Here is a 17,186-nt window from a genome sequence, read left to right as displayed (position 1 = left end):
CTCATAAATTAGGAAGGAATAATTAACCAGTGGTTTTTTTTATGAATAAATTATATTTGTTAAATTTGTTGTGTACCACTTTTAACAAGGGAATAACATCTAAGAATGCGATTAAATTTACCTCGTCAATCTTTATTCACGGACAGTCCATTCACATTCCCCTGTATTCAGGGACAATATCTAGTAATTGAATGTATGGCTTGTTAGAACACCTAAACAATAATACAGAGGGAAATGGAAATGATTTGGGTATTCAGCTGCGTAATAAATAATGTGATGAAGCATAAGATCTTAATAAAAATGTTGAAAACAAAAATCTCTAAATGAGATGGCGCTGGCAGAGAGACACATTCTTACACCATTCCGTTGTCCAGGATCGGGGTGTATCTAACAGGGTTACAGGTGAAAATAAAAATGTTATCCATCAACATTTTTACTTTGTTTTTGTCTGAACATGGACAGGCCACATGTTCTAAATGACGCTGCTTCTCATCCAGTACAAACACATCAGGTAGGACACACACATTCAGTGCAGGTGTTAAAGCTCATTTTTAGTCTCAACAGAGTTTGTGAAAATGTATGTATGAGCTCAGATGAGTTCATCTGAAAGTGCTGATCCAAAAGTTATGATACCTTACCTTTTGAATAAAAAAAAACCTCATAACCTACCATTTGAAAGATATTCAAGATATGCAAATACAAAAATGCAGCTTCAGTAGCAATCAGCACAGACTGAGCAGGGAACACTGCAGCTCTTTGTTAGGTCAAACAAGTTACAGACCGCAGGCACACATTATTCAAAGCACACGTTCAAACCCTGATCACTGCTCAGTACTACCACACGAATCTACACGCAAATAAGGTGAGGTGGATGAACCGTGTGATATAGGATCACAAAGAGAACTGTTTTTCCTCAAATTGTTTCTGCCACCTTAACTTGACATCATGTAAAAAAAGCAAAATTTAAAAAAGACTATTTCAAATCAATTAACATAGCTAGTAAATGTAAAAACAACAACATGGCTATAGAGAAATGAAAACAGTGTTTAGTAAGTTGACATAAATTATACATTAGTTGTAATTCAGTGTTTGTGGCGACATTTCCAGACAAAGAATACTGTGTGAAGTTACTGCTCATGCAAACTGAACATTTCCTACAGCTGCAGCTTCACATTAAATGCATTTAACTGGCGGAACACGAGTTGACTTTTATTTTGAAGTGGCCACACTCTCATTTTGTTAAATTTGGTCATGCCTGGTGCAGCGCAAACACAGATCACAGTTGCTCACAATTGGTTAGAAAAACGTTATTATAATGACTGTAGTTAGTTTTGCTGCCCCCCGGCATTCTGGGACTTGTAGTCTTAAAGCACATTTGCTGTTCCATCAGTAAAATCTTCAGGATTACCACAGTAAACATAAAACGGCTGAGTAGAGACGCAGAAACAATCGGACAAAGAGAAAAAGGGAAAAGCTAGAGAAGATATAAAAATCAATGAATTAAACTAAATAATCACAGACATAACAAAAAGAAAAGAAGAATCAAAAAAATACATACTTTACTCTGCAAGAACCACGAGAGAGACAGTTAACGAATTGAACTATGTCCTTTGTAAATGTGTGCACTTCTATTTAATATTGCTTTCATCTTTTGGTCAACTGAAATACAACAAACACATTATTCTTGATTCCCTATAGAAGCGATCCATGATATACAAAGGGGAACAAATCGGAAGGCTACAAAAAGGTTAATGAGTCGGGATGTTTGTTACCTGAGCAAGTTTCATCATCAGATGAGCAAAGACGTGCAGGAAGCCGACCACAGCGTCCCACAGCCTGCTGTGGGCCAGAGACTGCTGGTTTCCAGTACAGGGACCCTGACAGACACACAAACAAGGTGGGCAATGGAGATGCAATCCCAGTGCTGAAATCATGTTGGGGGATATATTTTAACATTGTACTGTGTTTCAAAGTAAATGTTCTGAAACAAACACCTGGCTTTAAAGGGTGGATAGTTTCAATGGACAGAAGTTTAAATTCTAGCTTTACGGTTTCATTTCATTCACTAGTGTCTTGTCTTTGTTTTTTTTAGCTCGACTGGGTTGTGTTTAGTTATTATACTGGATGTAGAGGAAGTAAGTTTCATAGTTTTATTTTGAAAGAAAAGACTTCCTGCATTTCCTTTCCTACGGGCACAGTGTTCAGGGGCTCTCTTACCTGGATGTACTCAGTCAAGCTGTTGAAGACCTGCTTGGCCACAGTCATTGCTTTGGAGAAATTCCTCTTACCAGGATCATCAATAATGTCTTTTCCTGAGTAGTACCAGTAAAAGTCACTGATCGACTCCTGCATACAGGAAGGAGGAGGAAGAAAACAAAAACTTTTAAATTCTACCGTATTATTAAATTGACTGAAAAATGTCGTCTCAGTAGGACATTTATACAATTAAAGCCATGTCTACCTCACTTGAGTTAGTATTCCAAATAAAAAGGCCATATTTTCTGAAATAAATGTATGTGTGCTGGTTGAGGAACTATCACAGTGATAATAAGATGAAACAACCATCAACGAAACAGAGCGGCTGTTCACAACAGTAGCTACAGTCTGGAGAAAGTGAGACAAAGATCAGAGAACCTGAAGTCGCAGCAGGTAGTCCACCGTGCAGATGATGATGTTGATGGTAGTGGTGCTGCCCGTCTGAGTTCTCAAGTAGTTCTGGAAATCTGGAAACAGAAAAAAAGGTGCACTTTAAATGGAGTTTTCAACAACTGAAATGTCATCATTTACAGTGATATATAAATGAACCAGCGCGCTCCTAGCTGGAGCTTCATTTGAACACACCGGCTTCGGCTCCAGCTTTGACTCACCGTTGTTGTGGCCCTCACAAAGAAGCTGCAGGAAGCGGAAGAGGTCACACGTGAATTCATCGTCCGCCATCACTTTCTCATCTGGCAAGAGGGACACAGGAAATGCAAATGATTCATGTTGAAAAGTCTCTCCATCATTCTGCTGTGTTATTCTGTTAGAATACACAGTGGCAAGAACAAAGAGAAGCACAAGGTATTACATATACCATAATACCAGTGTATTTCACTTTTTCAATTTGCATTGCATCACTGTCTACATACACACTATCTATGGGCACAGCGATATGACAAAGATCTGCAGAAAAAGTAAATAAAATGCCCCAAAACATTCCACCAATAAAATCGAGTGCAAATTATGATTTACTATTCCCTTGCTTTTTATTAAGGTATATAAAATGATTACTAAAAGGAAGAAGTAACAGAACAATACACCAGTACGTGTCTCCATCTGAACAAGTCATTTAAAAAAATCTATTTTTGAATCTAAATGCAAAATAAATCTGCTTCTCAGGCAAAACTATTTCACCAGTTCCAATGACAAAATCAACTTTTTACACAATAGTCATTTTATTGAAGCTAGTGCAGAGACCCTTCCCCTTTCTAAACATAAAACATATATATATTAAAACTATTTTAACAAGGAAAACTGCACAGGGAATTCGAGTTTAAATATAGTTTTCATAATGTTGTAAAACAATAAGGCTAAATCTGAAAACAGGCGACTTGTTAAAACAGAAGAATCCGTATTCAGATTAGGCATCAACTGTGTTAACCTGGTGAAATGGTGATTACGGTGATCCAATATAACGCCACGCATTCACTGGTACACACTCAACACTGCACAATGTTACAGCGGCAGATTTAGTCGTGAAATATTATCGATGAGCAAAACAAACTTACCTGTAACTGTAGATGAAACTAAAGCAGCGTGTGTGTGGCGACGCTGATTAGTGCGCCGTGACTGTGCACACATGTGCATTGTAAAAACAGTAAGAGTGTAAGTACCATCACTTCATACCACTCCCCTTTCATTAGAATGGGTTAGAAAGGGAGGCAGAGAAAACGTTACCACCGTCTAGCACTCCAGAAAACATCTATTCAACAAAACTCAAACGAACAGCAGCCCATCACGTTTAAATGGACATGGGATACACAGATACATGTCACCAGGAAACCAGGGAATAACAACAGATACAGATACAAATCACCAATGAAGACAGCGAACACACAAATACAGAGATGAAGCTCAAGGCACTCCGGCATGCAGGACAGATCTACCGAACTCTGCATGTGTGGATGTGTGTGGATGTGTGTGGATGTGTGAGGATGTGTGTGGATGTGTGTGGATGTGTGAGGATGTGTGTGGATGTGTGTGGATGTGTGTGGATGTGTGAGGATGTGTGTGGATGTGTGTGGATGTGTGTGGATGTGTGAGGATGTGTGTGGATGTGTGAGGATGTGTGTGGATGTGTGAGGATGTGTGTGGATGTGTGTGGATGTGTGTGGATGTGTGTGGATGTGTGTGGATGTGTGAGGATGTGTGTGGATGTGTGAGGATGTGTGTGGATGTGTGTGGATGTGTGAGGATGTGTGTGGATGTGTGAGGATGTGTGTGGATGTGTGAGGATGTGTGTGGATGTGTGAGGATGTGTGTGGATGTGTGAGGATGTGTGAGGATGTGTGTGTATGTGTGTGTATGTGTGAGGATGTGTGTGGATGTGTGTGGATGTGTGTGGATGTGTGAGGATGTGTGTGGATGTGTGTGGATGTGTGTGGATGTGTGAGGATGTGTGAGGATGTGTGAGGATGTGTGTGGATGTGTGAGGATGTGTGAGGATGTGTGTGGATGTGTGTGGATGTGTGAGGATGTGTGTGGATGTGTGAGGATGTGTGTGGATGTGTGAGGATGTGTGTGGATGTGTGTGGATGTGTGTGGATGTGTGAGGATGTGTGAGGATGTGTGAGGATGTGTGTGGATGTGTGAGGATGTGTGAGGATGTGTGAGGATGTGTGTGGATGTGTGTGGATGTGTGAGGATGTGTGAGGATGTGTGAGGATGTGTGAGGATGTGTGTGGATGTGTGTGGATGTGTGTGGATGTGTGTGGATGTGTGAGGATGTGTGTGGATGTGTGTGGATGTGTGAGGATGTGTGAGGATGTGTGTGGATGTGTGAGGATGTGTGTGGATGTGTGAGGATGTGTGTGGATGTGTGAGGATGTGTGAGGATGTGTGTGGATGTGTGTGGATGTGTGTGGATGTGTGTGGATGTGTGTGGATGTGTGAGGATGTGTGTGGATGTGTGAGGATGTGTGAGGATGTGTGTGGATGTGTGTGGATGTGTGTGGATGTGTGTGGATGTGTGTGGATGTGTGTGGATGTGTGTGGATGTGTGTGGATGTGTGTGGATGTGTGAGGATGTGTGAGGATGTGTGTGGATGTGTGAGGATGTGTGAGGATGTGTGTGGATGTGTGTGGATGTGTGTGGATGTGTGAGGATGTGTGAGGATGTGTGTGGATGTGTGTGGATGTGTGAGGATGTGTGAGGATGTGTGTGGATGTGTGTGGATGTGTGTGGATGTGTGTGGATGTGTGTGGATGTGTGAGGATGTGTGTGGATGTGTGAGGATGTGTGTGGATGTGTGTGGATGTGTGTGGATGTGTGTGGATGTGTGAGGATGTGTGTGGATGTGTGAGGATGTGTGTGGATGTGTGAGGATGTGTGAGGATGTGTGAGGATGTGTGTGGATGTGTGAGGATGTGTGTGGATGTGTGAGGATGTGTGTGGATGTGTGTGGATGTGTGTGGATGTGTGAGGATGTGTGAGGATGTGTGAGGATGTGTGTGGATGTGTGAGGATGTGTGAGGATGTGTGAGGATGTGTGTGGATGTGTGTGGATGTGTGAGGATGTGTGAGGATGTGTGAGGATGTGTGAGGATGTGTGTGGATGTGTGTGGATGTGTGTGGATGTGTGTGGATGTGTGAGGATGTGTGTGGATGTGTGTGGATGTGTGAGGATGTGTGAGGATGTGTGTGGATGTGTGAGGATGTGTGTGGATGTGTGAGGATGTGTGTGGATGTGTGAGGATGTGTGAGGATGTGTGAGGATGTGTGTGGATGTGTGAGGATGTGTGTGGATGTGTGTGGATGTGTGTGGATGTGTGTGGATGTGTGAGGATGTGTGTGGATGTGTGAGGATGTGTGAGGATGTGTGTGGATGTGTGAGGATGTGTGTGGATGTGTGAGGATGTGTGTGGATGTGTGTGGATGTGTGTGGATGTGTGAGGATGTGTGTGGATGTGTGAGGATGTGTGTGTATGTGTGTGTATGTGTGAGGATGTGTGTGGATGTGTGTGGATGTGTGTGTATGTGTGTGGATGTGTGTGGATGTGTGTGGATGTGTGAGGATGTGTGTGGATGTGTGTGGATGTGTGTGGATGTGTGAGGATGTGTGAGGATGTGTGAGGATGTGTGAGGATGTGTGAGGATGTGTGAGGATGTGTGTGGATGTGTGTGGATGTGTGTGGATGTGTGAGGATGTGTGAGGATGTGTGAGGATGTGTGAGGATGTGTGTGGATGTGTGTGGATGTGTGTGGATGTGTGTGGATGTGTGAGGATGTGTGTGGATGTGTGTGGATGTGTGAGGATGTGTGAGGATGTGTGTGGATGTGTGAGGATGTGTGTGGATGTGTGAGGATGTGTGTGGATGTGTGAGGATGTGTGAGGATGTGTGAGGATGTGTGTGGATGTGTGAGGATGTGTGTGGATGTGTGTGGATGTGTGTGGATGTGTGTGGATGTGTGAGGATGTGTGTGGATGTGTGAGGATGTGTGAGGATGTGTGTGGATGTGTGAGGATGTGTGTGGATGTGTGAGGATGTGTGTGGATGTGTGAGGATGTGTGAGGATGTGTGTGGATGTGTGTGGATGTGTGTGGATGTGTGAGGATGTGTGAGGATGTGTGTGGATGTGTGTGGATGTGTGTGGATGTGTGTGGATGTGTGAGGATGTGTGTGGATGTGTGTGGATGTGTGTGGATGTGTGTGGATGTGTGAGGATGTGTGTGGATGTGTGAGGATGTGTGAGGATGTGTGTGGATGTGTGTGGATGTGTGTGGATGTGTGTGGATGTGTGTGGATGTGTGTGGATGTGTGTGGATGTGTGTGGATGTGTGTGGATGTGTGAGGATGTGTGAGGATGTGTGTGGATGTGTGAGGATGTGTGAGGATGTGTGTGGATGTGTGTGGATGTGTGTGGATGTGTGAGGATGTGTGAGGATGTGTGTGGATGTGTGTGGATGTGTGAGGATGTGTGAGGATGTGTGTGGATGTGTGTGGATGTGTGAGGATGTGTGTGGATGTGTGAGGATGTGTGTGGATGTGTGTGGATGTGTGTGGATGTGTGAGGATGTGTGTGGATGTGTGTGGATGTGTGAGGATGTGTGTGGATGTGTGAGGATGTGTGTGGATGTGTGAGGATGTGTGAGGATGTGTGAGGATGTGTGTGGATGTGTGAGGATGTGTGTGGATGTGTGTGGATGTGTGTGGATGTGTGAGGATGTGTGAGGATGTGTGAGGATGTGTGTGGATGTGTGTGGATGTGTGTGGATGTGTGAGGATGTGTGAGGATGTGTGTGGATGTGTGAGGATGTGTGTGGATGTGTGTGGATGTGTGTGGATGTGTGAGGATGTGTGAGGATGTGTGAGGATGTGTGAGGATGTGTGAGGATGTGTGTGGATGTGTGTGGATGTGTGTGGATGTGTGTGGATGTGTGAGGAAACATAACGAATAGATGTCGAATTGTGAGTTAACCGCCATTTGTGTCAGGGTGGAAGTAAAGGACGCCAACTCATCTCACAGGACGCGAGTAGCTTTTTCAGTTAATTTCAGTATCTTTTGACTGAAATATGTTTGACTTCATTTGATTTTAAATCCCATCCATTACAGAATACACACTTTACAGCTCTCTATTGGCATGCCATCAGAAAGTGGATACTTGAAAAACTGTCGTAGTCACAAATGCACAAGCATGCTCAGATGTACTCAAGACAGAGAAGCGTGGCGGTGGAGTAGGCAGAGGGCTCTGATCACATACAACAGAGTACAAAATACAAACAGTGATTACAGGAACAGGAGTCAGCAATAGTGCTTGAATCTCTTTAAAAAAGCAAAACGTGTTATTTCATTCCTCTAATAGTTTGCACTACCAAGCACAGACTATTGCACATGAACAAGTATGCATATATGTTACACTTTTTACACCCATCTCAAACTATGGCTTATGGCACCTTGTCTTTTCTACTTGTGTATTACATGTTTGTATCCGTTCATGCTGCTCTTTTGGTTACCTGCCGAGATGGATGTAAATTAGCATTCTTGGTAACTCCGGCATGTTCACATCTTGTATGTTTGTTTTGATCCTCATAAACATGCTCTGTCCCAATCAAATAAAAGAATAAATAAATACATTTAAATGCACTAATACACTATGTGGGAATTACTAGAAAGCACTGTTCTGAGTAGCATTTTGTTTTTCTCTCTGATCTCGACTCTTTTCTCATTGTGATCCAGTTATTTCTTCCCGTTATGATCCACTCTTTGTCCTGATGGGACAGAGGACTGAGGAGAGAGCCCTTCCCATCATCCGTGTGATAAGACGCTGTGCTGGATCAGCAACAGGCTTTTAGTTGTTGCACTTTACTTCAACGTACACTGGAAAGCTGTCTTGTTGAGCTTTTCCAACAACGAGGCCACAATTAAATGCCGCTGTCGTGCAAAAGCGGAACTCGATGAGAACATTTTAGGGAGAGAGAGGATTTATCTGCAGTGACTTCACACAGATGGTCTAGCTGTGTGGGTCAAACTACATTTAAATGATGTGAATGAGAGCGATACAGGGCTTAGAGAGTCCCTGCTGCTGCTGCTGTAATTCATTTCAGAGTTCCTAGGACACCGGGTCAGTGTAGTTCTCTACGGTCGACTGGAGAGAACTGAGTGGGAAAGGAGGAATGAGGTTACTGCCTTTCCTTCCCAATGATCAGTCACAATACTTCAGTTACAGTAGATCTGCGATTAAAAACACTCAAGGACGGAAAATCAAACCTTACAAGTGACTGTAAAGGTTGACTTCACTCGGTCCTTGAGTGTGAAATGAAATGCATATTAAGGTCACAGCAAGGAAAAGACTAGTCGGGTGATTGAGAGCTAAAAAAAGAAGAAAAAAGGACAGAGAGGACAGAAAAGGAGGGACAGAAAGAAAGCAAATATATGAGAGCATTTACCACGTTCTAGCTTCTTATCTGAGAACCGTGAGAACAGCAAATAGACGTATGGGAGAGAGACATGAGCATGGAGGGGGAAAGGGTCGAAAACGGGCAAAGTGAACGAGATGAGGGGGAGAGAAAGACAAAGAGACGCGGTGAGTCCAGCAATCTCAAGACTCATAGATCAATAGTCACAATGCCGCATGAATGGCTCTAACACTCCTAGAACACACACTTTCATGAAAACATACCTGCATCCTCAAACAGGCAAACTCAGACACTCACTAGAACTAGAAACACGTCACATGATGTCTCAAACCAATGCACAATGACGTAGGAGAACAGGGATGTGACAGTGTGTGTGTGTGTGTGTGTGTGTAGCAGTCTCTCTGCAGTGTGTTCAGATAGTGTGTGGCAGTAGGAAGCTGTAGACCGTACTCACTAGTGCCTTCCTCTGAAACCATCCCAAGTCCCTCGGCCTTGTTTTGTCTCTCAAAAGCATTCAAGTCCAAAACGCTGTCAACATGAAGCATTCGGTCAGTTTAGTTTAGTTGATGCAGTTCTACAAACTTTACTCACAATAAGCCCTTTTACTCGAAATATTGTTGAGAGATCAAGAACAGAAATCCATGACAGACCTGCAGGTCTGCATCAGAGCCTGACAGCTGAGGAAGAACCCCACATCCTTTTTATCCTTCAGATAGTCCAGCATCCTCTGCACACAGACAGGTTGACAGCAATCAACAAAAGAGATTAAGATGGTGAGTAGCATCCTCATTAGAATGAAAAATAGAGCATTCAGTTGAGCTTTAGTCTTAATACCATCTGAGAAGCTGTCATTGCAAACTGTTTGGAAAAGAGCAGGCACTTGAATGAGTGGATGGACCGTCTGTCAATCAAACTGGACAAAAGCCCTCAGTGCTGTACTTTTAATGAGGAAATACTCTCCTGTTCAGATAGAACTGATGCTATCGCACCATCTCCGCTGACATCTTCAGGACATTGTTGTCTTGAACGGACAGTTCCCTCTCTGTGTAGCTTCACATACACCTAAATCACAGCTGGAGCTGCCAGCAGCTCTTCACAGGCCTCTGATTGGTCCGGACACAAACTCATTACTTGAAGCCCGACAAGATGGATTTTCGTCCGATATGTGATCCTGCAAGTAATCGCGTCACCTCGTGATATCGTGAAAATCCAGCTGGCGTGATTTATTCCAGCTGTCTCGTGAGAAATGTACTTACCTGCTGTACGTCACAGTTGCCTCCATTGAGGATGGCGATTCCCAGTTTGAGTGTGGAAGAAACCATGACTCCAGGTTCACCTGGAATCAGACGAGACATCAGCGGTGGAAGTAAAAGCACCAACACAACGGTGTACAAATGCTCTGTTACAAGTAAAGCATTCAAAATGTCACTTCAGTAGAAGTACAAAATATTAGCAGCAAAATACCAAAAGTAAAAGTGTTAATCATGCAGAAGGGTCCGTTTCAGAAGGAAATATGATTTGTTTATTTTGACGCATGAATGAGTTTCACCTCATTTTACTCCACGACAGTTATTTGACAGCTTTAGTTACTTTGAAGACTTGGTTTAATAATTAAAAATATATATAAAATCAACTAATAACTGAAGCACTGTTTATGGATTAAGCTACCCAGCAGTATATAAATGATTACAATGACCCCCACCGTTAACAGCTACAACATGAATGTGATGTCACGTTAAACATTAATGCATATTAATTATAATCTAGTAATATAATATATATTATTCTAAAACTGTCCATTCAGCATAATTAATACTTTTACTTTTGATCCTTTAAGTATACTCTGATGCTAAATACCTTTGAACCATTTTGAATGCAGGACTTTGACTTGCAACTGATCCTCACTCCTGCTTTTCAGCATTTCTACACTACACTACACTCCTCGAGGCAAAGTGCAGCATCAGCATCATTTGCTGTTCAGTGTCTCAAACACCACTCTATCCTTGAATTCAGTTAACTGGGCTGAGGGGAACTGTAATATCAACTATGTTTTACCGATTAACCCAGATGGGTCATTCATCATTCTAAGGACAGCCTATAGTGACATTATTTAAAGTCAATATAATATCCGCATCAGTGACAAAACCATGTGAGTGACAGTGCGTGAGTATGTGTGTGTGTGTGTGTGTGTGTAGCAGCAGCTACCTTTACAGGCGCTGATCATCTGCAGCACCATCTCTGCAGCCCCGCGGTTGTGCAGACGCGACTGCTGGTACAGAAGCCTCTGTTTCTCCACCTCCTTGTCCTGTGGAGAGCAAGAGGGACACAGCTGTAACCCTGCCAACGGGGACTGCACTGCCCCCCGCACTCACTCACTCACTCACTCACTCACTCACTCACACACACACACACACACACACACACACACACACACACACACACACACACACACACACACACACACACACACACACACACACACACACACACACACACACACACACACATCCTTATAATTCTATCCTAATTATGACCATCCATTGACCGCACACAGAGACGTTTCTAATGAAGCTAAAGCTGATGATGACATACAACACATCCAAATTAATATTTCTGTTCGCTACAGACTAGATACAAAAAAACTACTGTATCTCATCAGGCCTGTCCTCGTGAGCTTCGACAGATTTAAAAGCCTTTAAAAAAACATTGTCTTAGTCATGAAATGATTTGGGCTCAGGCTGCAGCTCTGGACCTTTACTCATAGAAAAGCCAAATCTAAAATACTAAAACTACGATTAATTCTCACAAAGATAGAGATACAGGAACACACACACACACACACACAGTCTCTCTCTTTCAATGGAACACAATGTGTGTTCGTGATGGAGACAGTTATTCCAGCTCTTGACATCTTCCAGAGGCAGGAAACAGTCGATGGCAGCAGACATTTCTTCCCCGGGCATACCACAACACAACACACATTTCACACATTCTCACGAGGGAGCAACAGCAGTCGTCTGAGTAACACAGCATGCAGATCCTGCTATCCAACAGTACAAACCCAGAGCCCTTCAGTTGTGCTACCTGCAGCAGCGTCACATGGTTCCTCTCTGTCTTAAGTTGAAACACGGGACTCTAAGTGTTGACTAGGAGTATCATAAAGTGCCTACAGTTAAAAAAATATATTTGGGATTTCAATAGTTGATGTCTACTTACAGAGGTTCTGCTCATCTTTTTCCGAGCAAACTATGTGTCTTTGTGATGAGTGAGAAGAGATCGAATGTGGCTGAGGGTGTGAGTGTGTCTGCATGTGAGTCAGTGTATGAGTGCATGAGTGGGTGCTTGGCTTTGGGACAGTGCGTGTACGGCTGACTGTGCAGGCTTTTACTGTAGTCCTTGGTGAGCACAGAGAGGGAGACTTGTTAACATCGTCCAATTCAAAATAAAGACAAACAGAATCGGTTACTTTGCCGGTTAGATTTCAAGTTATTAGGCGAGTCCATATGGGTGAACGCAGCCCGATTAGCAGGTGAGTACAGGAGGGTGTGAGTCAGGAAAGGGTGGTGCAAGCCTGGGGGAGACTGACCACGGACCACAAGAGAGCTGGTTCCACTGTTAGGAAACCTGCTGCGTGGCTTCACAACTTATCGGTTTCTAAAAGCTTGTCTTGGATGACAACATCACATTTCTGAGCACATATCAGCTTCCATGAAGGAACAGAAAGGATGTTCTGGTGATGGAAATAACACTGAGGCTGCTTTCACACCAAGTCGGGCGTTAAGTGGACCATGTGAGTTTTACCGCAACGCCTGATTTGTTGTGAAAGAGATTTGCAGTGCAAGTGGATGTTATGCTGCCCTCCAGGAAAAGCCATGGATCTCTATACCCACAAGATCAGTGTCCAAACCTGGCTTCTGAAGCTAAATAAATCATTGAGATGCTCATTCAAATGACCAGACATAGTCAGGGGTTGATTTACCTTTAGGTGCTGCTGAGCACATTTGTCCATATAAAATGTGCAGTTGAAATACTTTTGTGCACTGCTAAATTGTGGCCTTACTAGATCTGTTAACAACAGACATGAAGAACAGACATTTGGTCATTTGCTGTAAACTTCAATCAACCCCGAAACAAATTGAGAAGCACATCAGGTTTGGAAATTGTGATTCTGAAACTATGACACCAAGCAAAGACTCAGTGGTGTGTGCCGAGTGTGTTTTCAAGGTGTGGTCACTCAGTGCGTGGGGAGTTGCTTCTCCGCTGACTCCCCCTGACTCCCTTCCCCTGGTCCCCCCCCCCCCCCAATACCATCTCTATCTGTCGCACCTCAGAGACTGGCTCCTCCCCCTCCTGGTCTCCCCCTTCGTCCTCCTCATCGATGTGGCAGCTCTGGAGGGAGATGACAGCAAATGCAAGACCACATCAGATGCAGCAATCACACATTTACATACGATTGACATTTTGATCCCTTCCAATTGCCATATTCATGTTTCACTGTCATGTCTCGTGAAAGCTTACATATGTATGTGACTGGAGGGCAAGTAAACAGTATCAGGTAGGTTCAGGGTTAATGTTAAGTCACCAAAACGCATTTTGAAAGTTTTGGGCAAAGTTTTAGATCAATCAACTGAAATAAACAACCAACACCAGACTTTCTGTTGTACAATTCCAATCTATTATTTTCAGCTGCATGTAATTCAGTATTTCTTTCTATCCATTTATTCACATCCAGACCATTTGAAGATGCTGCTCGCTGACTGTCTTACCTTTGCCATAATATCAGCATAAGACATATAGAGATGGTCAACGTCGAGTTTACTGTAATGAGAAAACACAGGACAGGACTCAACGAGTCTCATTGAGGGAACGGGTCACGAAAGAGGCGAGTCGCAGACGAAGCACAATGCCCTCACCTCTTCTCTGTGAGAGCTGTGCGGCTGAAATGAAGAATCAGCTGATGAAGGGGGTCAGGCTTCGTCTCGGTCTCCTCTTCCTCTTCCTCCTCTTCCTCCAAGGCTTTCTAATCATTGGAGTTAACGTACGACTGGCATTAAGGAGATATTGCCCACGATGTGTAGGTTTATCTTCTGATTCATGCGTTTAAACGGGAGGATGACTTACTGACAAGTCGTCGATCATCTTGTCCTCAAACGAGTAACCTTCAGTCTCTAACCAGTTGTGTTTGTAGGCGTCCAAGAACATGTTGGTTGCCCTGTGCCTGTGAGAGGAGAGGAGACAGTTGTCATGTAAAGCCTTCAGATTATTTTATTGAGTGTTTTGTTTGTTGTTGAGTATGAGGGGAATCATTACGCAGGGATGTTGTATAGGGGCGTCATCCTGAAGCAGGCTACCACGGCCCTGCGACGCTGTTTGGACAGCAGCTTGTGCCACACCATTTTCTTCGACTTGAAGGGATGCTCCGTCTAGAGAGAGAGAGAAAAAGCGTCGACCCAACAAATCCTCATTTTTGCAGCAAAAGCTTGTCAAGACAATGCCTTCAATACAGTCATGTGTGTTTGCTCGCAGAGCACTTGAGCTTGTGTCCTTTACTCACCACCTCAATGTGGTAAAGGACAGCAGACACCTCTTGAACCCTTTTCACCACCTTCTCAGGGTCCTCAGCATCCTCAGCCTTTCCGGACAGCTCCTTATAAAGGGACATCTGCCAGCGCATAGCGGGGTCCTCCACCTGAAGCCAAAGGGCAAATATGTAGGCTGCGTGTTTAAACCCTCGCAGGTGTCTGTATTGGCCTGAACCCCCCTGCTATTTTTACATTTTTCATTTCTACCATCATCTTCAATATGTGAAACAATTAAAAGGTCTCCTCACCTTGCCTTGCAGATGCAGATTGTTGTTCAAGAACTCCCTCACCTCTTCATCTGTGTCTTTCTACAAGGAAAGAGGCCAAGATTCAAGCGACACTCAGAATCTATTTGTTCAAAAAGTTGACTTCGAACACTTCAAAGTACCAGTGAGTATCTGAGCTTGGCGAGGTTGATGAGCTCCTGGTCTGCCGGAGAGCACATGTTGAGGCCGATAGGAAGCATCTTTTTTAACGCTGCAACGATAAGCGAGGTCTGCACGGAGTAGCGATCCCCCCGCCGCTTCTTCTTGGTACGCTCCTGCTCTGAGCCTCCGGACTACGGACAGAAAGAAAAGTTCAGACCGATCCATCACTGTTCCACTGAAGCCCCTGCGCCTCACACCTCAAACCTCAAACATTTCCTTTTCAGAAAATATTTTTGTGACAATCGGAAGCTTTCTAGAATATTAGACAAATATCAGACAAAAAAAAAAACGACGTAAGACTACTTCTAACACAAAACATAACAGAAAATGGACACAATGAGAAGCCAAGAACCAGCTGTCGAGTAACGGTTGACGCACAACATGCTGATGAAGTGGATCGACAAGTGAAAGTAATTCTGCTGAAATCGAACGACACGTTTTCTCATGAATATGGACTTGTGGTGGCGCTTCAGGTGCTTCACTGCTGCATCAGCTGCAGTCGATACACACAAAGCAGCCTCACTGTTAGTAGTGCAGTGGCCAGACAGGGCACATCCTGTCGATGCACAAGTCTATGAGGGGGGGGGTCAGCTCCTGGAGCTCTTCTCACACGCTCCTGTCCTGAGGCGGCCAGTGCTCATTACCGACTGTTGTCTGGCCTTTACAGCAACCCCTCTGCCCTCAGGAGTGTGCCTCTGTGGGTCCACACTGCTCTTTGGCCAGAGAGAGGCCGCTGTGAGGATCAGGCAACAGCAGCTTACCACAGTAATGCCCATCTGAGAGCCCAGGAGAGGAGGTTTTTCATATTCATCTTACAGCAACCACAAAAGGAAGAACATCAGAGACTCAACGATTTAACCTTTTAATGGTGTCAATGAATTAGATATGGAGGGACGAGTCCAGTTAGTAGATGACTGGTGATGTCGAGCTAGCTTCAGTTTCCCCTCGCCGACATACGCTGCTGATGAATCAAGCGAATGGCGACAGTGGAGAATGGTAGTTTTTTTGGGGGGTGTAAACAGGTGGTGAAGACGAAGCCGATGATAATATTCAAAAGAGAAGAGTCCCCCTGCGCAGGAATCTTTACCACAAGAAGCTGAAAGAAATCCAAGCGTCAACAACAACGTCTCAACATCACAGACGGCACAGTAGCGTGGGCTCCACAACTGTGTCCAACGGGCACGATCTGAAGGCAAACTGTGCATTAATCAACAGACAGGTAGGGGGCGATGGCGCTCAGCTGCAGGAGTGCACGCTCCAAACAAAGACACACGCAGCAGCTCAGCCGAGCGCCATGGAACCTCTCAGGCCACTACGATCTACGGCAAAGAGCTTTCATCAAGCCGCTCCAGACCCCTACGCACACATATACACAAAGATAAGAACACACGCCCAGTCACGCTCAACAGCACTCAAATGTGTCCCACTCACAGAAAACATTCATTACAGAAGCAGTTTCAACTAAATCTACATTTAAACATGATTATACCACCCATTGATCGGCATTATTGGAACATTGCTGTTACTATTGTTGTGATTCTTCCACTGATAGTGTTTGTAACCCTGTTTGCCTCGATGCACAGTATGTGTGTGAATATTGGGGTCTGTGTTTTAAGAAGTGTGGAGGTTCCATGGGAGCGCTTGATGAAATGCCTCCCAAAACTCAGGGTGCCATGCGATCAGCACAGCGCTCGTGCACAAACACAGTCTAACCTCTCCATCTCCGGCCTAGAGGCCCAGCGTCCAACCCCGACACAGGATATAAGGAGAAAACACAGTTAGCAACACTCCTGCTCCTGCCTGAACACTGTGTACTGCCACTTACATGGTCCTGGAAGAGGAAGAGGTGTTAGTTATGTAAAGGCAGAGCACTCGAACAATTCCAGAAAAGGGTTATTATTTACCGGACGTTCTCATCCATTTAAGGAAAGAAAGGAAATAACAGCTGAGAATGGATGAAGAGGGGTTTCATTTAAAGTCTTACCCGCTTGGAATGGGTGGTGTGAGTGAAATATTAATTATTAGAGTTTGTGTTACAGCTCAAGATATGGAGTGAGTG

At 44.1% G+C, this 17,186-nt stretch overlaps 1 protein-coding gene across 2 annotated transcripts in view; it reads right to left on the bottom strand.

Moving 5' to 3' along the window:
* Positions 1-17,186, bottom strand: part of ryr1b (ryanodine receptor 1b (skeletal)) — a 72,024-nt gene that overhangs the window by 12,798 nt on the left and 42,040 nt on the right. Inside the window, exons 72-88 of one of the 2 annotated variants that reach the window (XM_079272536.1) lie at positions 16,841-16,855; positions 15,088-15,258; positions 14,948-15,007; positions 14,672-14,806; positions 14,428-14,540; positions 14,239-14,335; positions 14,031-14,137; positions 13,884-13,935; positions 13,444-13,506; positions 11,323-11,422; positions 10,374-10,453; positions 9,768-9,844; positions 9,572-9,645; positions 2,868-2,948; positions 2,635-2,723; positions 2,218-2,346; positions 1,773-1,877 (exon numbers count right to left, since the gene is read on the bottom strand). In XM_079272536.1, coding sequence (XP_079128662.1) covers positions 1,773-1,877; positions 2,218-2,346; positions 2,635-2,723; positions 2,868-2,948; positions 9,572-9,645; positions 9,768-9,844; positions 10,374-10,453; positions 11,323-11,422; positions 13,444-13,506; positions 13,884-13,935; positions 14,031-14,137; positions 14,239-14,335; positions 14,428-14,540; positions 14,672-14,806; positions 14,948-15,007; positions 15,088-15,258; positions 16,841-16,855 — 1,548 coding nt within the window. The remainder of the gene's footprint in view (positions 1-1,772; positions 1,878-2,217; positions 2,347-2,634; positions 2,724-2,867; positions 2,949-9,571; positions 9,646-9,767; positions 9,845-10,373; positions 10,454-11,322; positions 11,423-13,443; positions 13,507-13,883; positions 13,936-14,030; positions 14,138-14,238; positions 14,336-14,427; positions 14,541-14,671; positions 14,807-14,947; positions 15,008-15,087; positions 15,259-16,840; positions 16,856-17,186) is intronic. The other variant, XM_079272537.1, reaches the window with a different exon arrangement.

The sequence above is a fragment of the Melanostigma gelatinosum genome (genome assembly GCF_949748355.1).
Source record: "Melanostigma gelatinosum genome assembly, chromosome: 7".
Classification (NCBI taxonomy): Eukaryota; Metazoa; Chordata; class Actinopteri; order Perciformes; family Zoarcidae; genus Melanostigma; species Melanostigma gelatinosum.
The sequence above is the reverse complement of the archived record's forward strand: the minus strand, read 5'-3'. Positions and strand labels throughout refer to the sequence as shown.